This window comes from Leiobunum rupestre, chromosome 4 (assembly GCF_980474605.1).
Source record: "Leiobunum rupestre chromosome 4, qqLeiRupe1.1.hap1, whole genome shotgun sequence".
NCBI lineage: Eukaryota > Metazoa > Arthropoda > Arachnida > Opiliones > Sclerosomatidae > Leiobunum > Leiobunum rupestre.
The window spans coordinates 46734289-46742140 of NC_143387.1; the positions used below are offsets into that span (position 1 = coordinate 46734289).

The 7852-nt window shown below is 37.1% G+C and overlaps 1 protein-coding gene across 2 annotated transcripts; it reads left to right on the plus strand.

Annotated features, from left to right (window-relative positions):
* Window positions 1-3647: 3647 nt before the first annotated feature.
* Window positions 3648-6795, plus strand: LOC149948006 (ganglioside GM2 activator-like). 2 transcript variants are annotated; one of them, XM_090172187.1, is made up of 5 exons: window positions 3648-3677; window positions 3894-3984; window positions 5736-5987; window positions 6050-6244; window positions 6507-6795. In XM_090172187.1, the coding sequence occupies exons 1-5, from the start codon at window positions 3658-3660 to the stop codon at window positions 6699-6701; spliced, it is 753 nt and encodes a 250-aa protein (XP_090028313.1). In that variant the 5' UTR covers window positions 3648-3657; the 3' UTR covers window positions 6702-6795. The 2 variants fall into 2 exon arrangements, with proteins under 2 accessions (XP_090028313.1, XP_090028312.1); XM_090172186.1 differs by lacking the exon at window positions 3648-3677 and having other exon boundaries at window positions 3729-3984.
* The last annotated feature ends 1057 nt before the right edge of the window (window positions 6796-7852 follow it).

Here is a 7852-nt window from a genome sequence, read left to right on the forward strand (position 1 = left end):
GACAAAAAACCCCTTTGATTAATATTCGCAGCGTGATACTGATATGGTAAGATAGAGGGACCTAATACTAATCGAACAACACAAAAATATTTTTTATCGAGAGCAGTCGAGAAGAAATCGACATTTCGCGGTGACCCATTCGGAGCTAGCACCGCGGTGTATTCACCACTATCACCACCACCGCTAACTTTTTTTTTCAGTATCGAAAGTAATAGCCTTTTCTCCTCTATGTCTAAGGGAATGAGGCTAAAAAACTTTGGAGGGGGGAGCTTTATTAGATTCAAAAAGGTTCTTCAGTCGATTGAATCTAATAAAGTTTAGATTTTCCCCTCGAAAGTTGTTGGTCTTTCAAAACCATAACTTACAGGTAAATAGGCAGAAACATAAATATACATTCTTGTAGGTATACAATACAAGAAGAACCACGCATTTTCGAAAAACGGTCTTTTAAGATATTCGGCAATAATGGGTAAAACTGGTGTTTAGGCGGACATTTTTCAAGATGTTGGAGAATGTTCGTGATGTGCACCAAGGTACACCACCGTGCGGTCATCAAGAAGGTTTTAACTATATAATCTGAAATTTTCTATATATTTTTAGTTCCTGTTCGAAGTTCAGTAAAGTACTCGATAGATTTGTGACTGACTAACTGGTAATATTTAATTTACTTTTAAAGAATAAAATTTTTTGATATTCTTTTGGGTTAATATTTTAATTGTTCCATTGGCGTATATAAATTTAATTTCCACAGATAAAAAATGTATTTATTTCTAAGCAATTCCAAGCCGCCGCCTGGCTTGTCCTGTTGTATGTATTTATTATGTTTAAACAATAAGTACGCTGAAATGACAGTCGTCTCCTTACACCTCGCACAGTGTATTCTTTTCTCCTTTCCAATTTTTCAGAGAATGCTGTGGGCTGTTAGAGAACGACCATTTATTCCACAAACAAATTATTGTACAGATATGAGATACGTAACTATGTACAGTTTATAATACAAATAAAGAATGTTTACCAAATATATTGTAAGGAATATCTTCACTGGTGGTAACTGGTTTCGAACTTAGGTACCCCGTATAACAAGTGAGCACGTTACCACCTTATGGTAAGTCAGTCAGTAAGAAATCTTGTAAGATTTGTAAGATATCTTAGCATCTAATCAACTTCACGATTTTTCGAACCAGAAGTAAGAACACTTGACGTCATCGTTCTCGTAACATTCGTAAGATTGCTCCGCAGGTAGTCCAAATGTCGTATACCACGTTTTTAAAATATCAAAAGCTTAGCGTTCATAATTTTGAACTGACTGGACAATTTGACACGATTTTAAGGGTTCTTGCTTTAATAGCTTTTCTTACAAGACCTTGTAAATAAAAAAAATTATTGTTAACTTGACGCACCATAAGTTAAGTCTACTACTACAACTCTCTAGTCTCTCTTAAATAGAAAACCATTTAATTAAAGAAATAATTGATATAAATAATATCAGGTACAACCACAGCCTACACTCCATTGCTGGCACGTCTTTCCGATAACTAGTAACAGTAACGTGAGAAGTTCACTTCAGCCGCGTTCACACTTGAAATCAATTCAAAACGTTTCAAAAGAGATGTGTGAAAGAGGCTAACTTTTTAAACCGATTCAAACCGTTTTCTACCACTTACGTGTGAACGTAGCTTTAGTTTCTTAATTTTCCTTTGAAAATAACAAATAATCTGCTCAGCAGATAAATATATAACCTCTAAGAAGTGACTTCTAGTGTTGACTGGAAAAGGGAATGGTGTTTTTCTTTGGGCTGCATCGACTGCACCCGAAGTTCTCTTAATACCGTTACGTGCTCCATTGGCACATTGAAAACAGATCACAGAGAGAATTCTCAGAATAGCGTTTTACATTGGAACGTTGCTCCGAGGACAGTGATGGAGCAATGGAAGTTTTGAATTAAAAATATTTTGAAGGTGGTCAGATAAGAAGAGTTGCAAATCATTCACGTTTTATTATGTGAGAATTGTTATCATCATTGAGATCGATTTTAAGGAAAATGAAGTTAATATTTTTTCGGACGAAGTTCTACATTTCGAATATGTTCAGGGCAGGCAAGAACAAGCCAGACCGTATTTAACCACTTGGCTTTAACCAGCTTTAACCACTTAGAAAAATCCATGGTTAAAACCGATTTTTTTAATATAGATTAAAGCGCAAAAGCTGTGAAAACAATATGAATAACAAGTCATTCAATAACGAAAGTACGAAACTAAAACTTTCTGGTTTGAATCGTCTGCTAAAAACATCAACACTAAGAAAAATACATATTAGGTTATAAGAGTTTTTTTCATGGTTGTTAAAACCATACCGGCTTTTAATTTTTTTTTAAAAGCCGGTTTTTTTGCCAACCCTGGATATGTTGTTTAATATTTTTATAAGATTATGCCTTTATTTAAAATTTAAAATAAAATTGGCCCTGAAATTCAGTTCCGAAAAACATTGGCAAATCATTAGGACACGCCTTTAAAGGATCGATGACGCCATGCCAAAAATTGACTTCAGCCGAGTGGGAACGCAGAGTAGTTTCGAAACTAGCCAAAAAAAACACACACCATAAAAGTTGAACTTAGCCGTGATGAAGCGGACGACTCTGCAGTTTGTATTGACAACCGCTACTGGCGTCGGATAAGAAAGAGTAAGAAATAGGAAACAGAAGATCGACCCATGGACTAATTAGAGTATAGTCTATGTGTGTACGTAGCGTTAGGAATTAGTTAGAAAAAGCCCAAATAACTCAAGTATGGAAAATATCAATATTTCCCTATTTCTTTTTGAAAATGAAAAATAAACGGTATTGGTAGCAATGGAATACATTATCGCATTTTGCCTTTAAAATTCCATATTATGGGTCCCCACAGACCCATTGATACGGGGGCCATCTTAAATGCATACGTAGGCTAGCTGTGATATTCACAATTGTCAGTGTAGCGCTGACTCGATCAGCCTGTACCTGTTTCTCCCAGGCGGCTAACCAAAAATGTACATGAGGTTAAAAATAAAAATAATTTGAATTTGAATTTGAACTAGCTTAAGGAACTATATGGATATATCTTTGTTTAATACTATGAGGAGGTCGCGTACACATTTGCGAGCCGGTACCTAAGTTTTTATCCTTACACGACTGCTTAGACATCCGCGTTCATTCGTGTAGTTCCAGAGTAAAATAGCCGCTTAGCCGCCAAATACTTTGTAATTTTCTTTGGAGGATTCCCTTGTAGGGGGGAGAACAGTTGAACGGTTTGGCTTTCAATTTATCTCACATTCTCCTCCTACCGAAAAGCTGTTTCTGAGATGATAACAGATTAGGGAACAAAATCTTTCCTCGTAATTTCACAAGCAAAATATCATACGTCAATGTTTTCAATTAGCTTAGCTTAAGATTGATTCGCGAGAAATTTCCCCACCATATTAAAGAGGGAATCCGCCATTTGTAAGCAAAAAAACAAAAACAAAGCCATCCTCGACAGATCTCGTTACGATATTTTTTCGCTTTCCCCCTTTCTGCCCTCTGTTATCCTTCAAAGCCGTAAATGCAGCCTTCCTTCTTATCGTTGCCCATTGGTAGGTAATTAATTCGCTACCCCCCCACCTCTCGACGCTCTCTCTTCGCGTATGGCTATGGTCTCGCTAAGGTAAGTAAGACGTTTGACCTTCACCCAACGGAACAGGTACCGGTATAAATCTCAAACGAGTATTGAGGGAAATTCAAAACAAGTATTCGGATACTTTCTCCGAAAAGCGAGATACGAGCCGTCGCTAGTTTCCTAACCTAGATTCGTTTTATATAATACAATGCGTTTTATTTCTTTCGCGTTGTTGTTATGTTCCTTATGCCTCGTTTCTAACAGCCTCACCTTCACCGATAACCTGAGAGATGCGTTTTTAAGATTGCATCACCGACTGTCCGGTTCCCAAACCCATCACGAGCTTCGCAAAAGGGTAAGTGGATAAATTGTTCGAGCTCCTCTGTAGGGAAATCTTCATTTACGAGCCTTTAATTTGATTCGCAAATAATTACATCCTTTTTTTCCGCAATAATATAAAGATTGCCACAAATTGCGTTCATATTTTTCGAATGTGGGACTCCTTCGACCACTTTCGGAGCTCTCTCGGATGTCCGAATTAGAAACAAAACGCGAAACAAGATAAACGATAAAAAATAGCACCCGAAAGCACTCCGAGAGTGTATAAAAACCGTGTGTTGTTGTTGTTGTTGTTGTTAATTTGTCGTCGCTTCAGTGATTAATTTGAAAAATCGTACAGGGCCGTTTCGCTTCTCGGTTTCATTTCGCCGAGCCAGTAATCTTGGAAGAATTTGATGTCAGTTAAATATCGAGGTCTTTTATACTGGAGCGGGAAAACGTAATTGTATCTCGGGGCTTTCTTTATGGTACCGCTACTTTCGCTAGATCAAACATTTTATCCGAAAATTAAGGCCAGACAGCTGAGACTGATACAACGAGCGAGTGCCCCGTTTCATAATTAGCGCCTGTCGACGAGCTCGCACTGAAAATAAATCTTTGTAGAAAATTAATGAGCGGTTTTCCTTCTTACTCATAACATCTAAATCAATGTTTTGATTAACATCGTATACTTTTAAAGCTATAAAATGTCACGGATCTCATATTGAAGGTTTTCTCTAGAGTAATTTTTCATTTTGTTCGTCGCTGGCACGTGAATGTTCTACTGAATTTTCCTTAAAATAGACATCTTTAGCACCTAACAGAATTTACAAACGCCTGGAAATTTTTCATAATTTCTTTTCTAAAAATCGTTCCGCCAGTACCTGTTGGATAGAATAATAGTGTAAAGAAAATATTTCAGTTAAACGTGCTATTTTAATTCCCACGTCTAGATTTGACTTCGAAGTTCGTGTTTGTCAAATTTCGTGGATGCAAATATAAACTTTATAAGCGGAATTCCTTTTGTATTCAATTTATATGTCATTTCAGAAGTTCATAATTAACTAGCACGTCAGATCGTAATTTTGTGAAAATAATCGCTCAGATCGGGTTCATCTTTGATATTACCAATTGTACGTGATTCATTATCTGAACTGATTTGATTATTAATCCGTTTAATTATTATTATTATCTGACTCCTGACTCATATATATACTCTTCTCTAGAGACAATAAAAATGAACAGAAATTTCGAAAGGCATTTAATCGGGGGATATGTAAAATTTATAACTGAAGCGTCTGAAAGTGTTCATCTTCTCTGTCAATGTATTATGATTTCAGATTTCAGATTAGTTCTGGATTGAATTTTGACCAAATCAACTAATCTGGTAATATCTGACAGTAAATGCGGAATATCTGATATCTGATCTATCATAATAATTTAATCGGTTCAGATAAAGCGAGTGTTATCTGAGAATTCCGTTGGAAGCACTAAAATAATCGTCGTGGGTTTATTATGAATTTCTGATAACTTATAATTATTCTTTATCATTGTCTTTATAATTTTGAATATATTTACAATATCTGAAGATAGGGCTTCTTTCAGGTAGTATATTATAACGATTATACTTATCCAATGGTTATTATTTCAAAACCCGAATCGTTAAGTACTCAATGCATTATGTTTACTCATAAATATTAATAAACAATTCTACCGTGAAATAGAATTCTTTGCGGGTAAGGACCGTAAAAGATACGTTTGATAAATTAAAACTTTGAACGTAAACAGGCTTTAGAAGATGGCACGGATGAGACGGAGGATTCTAAATTCGAGGTGTTCAAGACGCCGCCGAAAAGTCAAATCAAAGACACCACCAAAAGAATCGGTCGAGCTGCCCTCGATTTGGAGAGATGCGGCGAAGAAGGCGACTTACTCTATTTGGAGAAAATGGTGATCAAACCAAACCCCGTCACGATACCAGGACCCCTCGGAGTCGTCTTTAAATTGAATGCCAAGGAGAACATCACGGGTCCCATTGCGGTAAACAGGAATCGACGCTTGCCATTGCCAGAATTAAACCAACTCGATACATTTATTTGCAGGTTCAACTCTTTATGAGGAAAAAGATTCAGCTACTCTTCGGATTGAGCAGTTGGTTCGACATTCCGTGTCTCGAGCACCCGGCCGGAAAAGTTGGTTCTTGCGAATACGATGATATCTGCGACATTGAGTTGTTTAGTCAAGGCATTTGCACTACGCAGAATGGCCGGGACGTCTGTGGCTGCCCCATTAAAGCGGTAAGTGTGCGAAAATATTGACCATGGACTAAGCTTTCGAAGAATATTAATTTAGCGTCACTTCGAAAATTTAATATTGCGGGAACGCTCGAAATTCGTATAAATTTCAAACGTTTTGGTTGAGTGTTGTTTGAATTGCGAAGTTACTCTAAACGACATAAAGACTGAATCGAAATTGAAATTGGTTTCGAATCATAACGACAATACGTTCGTTTAAGAGATTGATATAATTACGGCTATTCTAATGACTTTTTAATAATAGGGTGAATATTATTCAAAGCCGGTGGTATTCGACGTTCCCGAAATTCCAGAAGACATTCCTCCTTATCTACTGGAGGGCGAATTCTACGTGAAAGCCACTTTGAGGAAAGACGACAAAACAGCTTCGTGCTACTCAACAAACATAAATCTAGTGGTCGAAAATGCCCTCAATACAAATCAGACTGAAACGTCGTGAGATTGGCAGTATACCATTACCCTCGCCAGTAAATGCGTCTATTCGTTTTAACTTAATGTAATTTCCAAGTATTAAAAAATACACTTTCCAATGAGCCTGCAGTGCCAGCGTCATTTTCTTATATCGCGCGTCCTTGTCTAATCAAATATATTTTCTGTCACTAGGCTTGGGGATCACAAAAAAATGATTAAATAACGCGTGACTGATTTAATTACAATTCTTTGACAGGATCAATAACTGTTAGTGTTACAACATGAAAATTTGGCGGCTATAACCATCAACGATGATGATAATTTACCGAATTCGATTGTATAAAGAGGTCGTGAATTTCGCTCCATTCTCAAACATTTGAACTCTCAACTTAAATAAGGATTAAGTTGGGTCATAGAGATGTTTTCAAGGATACTGTTGCGTGACGTACCCTCGAGTACAGACCACGTTTTTAGCATGTTCAATATATTTCACATTACATTGCCTTACATTATGTTTTTAAAAAGCGGCAGCAAAATGACCAAATCACACTTTACAACAGCTACCAGTGATGGGCGTGCTCCGCTCATTTTAGATAGGGTTGGAGCGTTTGGAGTCGGAATAAGCGCTAACTTTCAAATATTTGGAAGGTGAAGAGTGAGGAGCTGCCTCTATATTTAGCTTTTAATGAGCGAGACGATCGAGAACCGAAATTGTAGCTTGATTGAGTGAGCTGAAGTGAGCCCTTCTTTCGGTTTAAAGGTTTGTGGACCTCAGAGATGAGCGCTGCACTTAACCATAGATTGAGCGAGAGAAGAGCGGAGCTGTCTTAAAATCTCGACAAATTGAGACGAACGAATGATAGTTAGTGTAAAAAGCGTGTATTCCGGGCTATTAAAGGGGCTCCAAAGTTCGGTGGCAAAATGTGTGTAAAGTCAGTAAAGTGCGAAATTTACTGTTGACTCTGCCCGCCTCTGCCAAGGCCGAGTGAGGGGTTGGGGGGAATGAAAAGCATGCTCAATTTTCTTTTTTTTTGCCACCGAACTTTGGAGCCCCTTTAAATCTAGGCTTTTACATTGATTTTTCAGAATTTTATATTATTTTGGAATTTCTAGAATTTATTTTGTTGATTATATGCATGTATAGGTAATATGATGAAATTGGTTTAGGTTTTCAGTGAT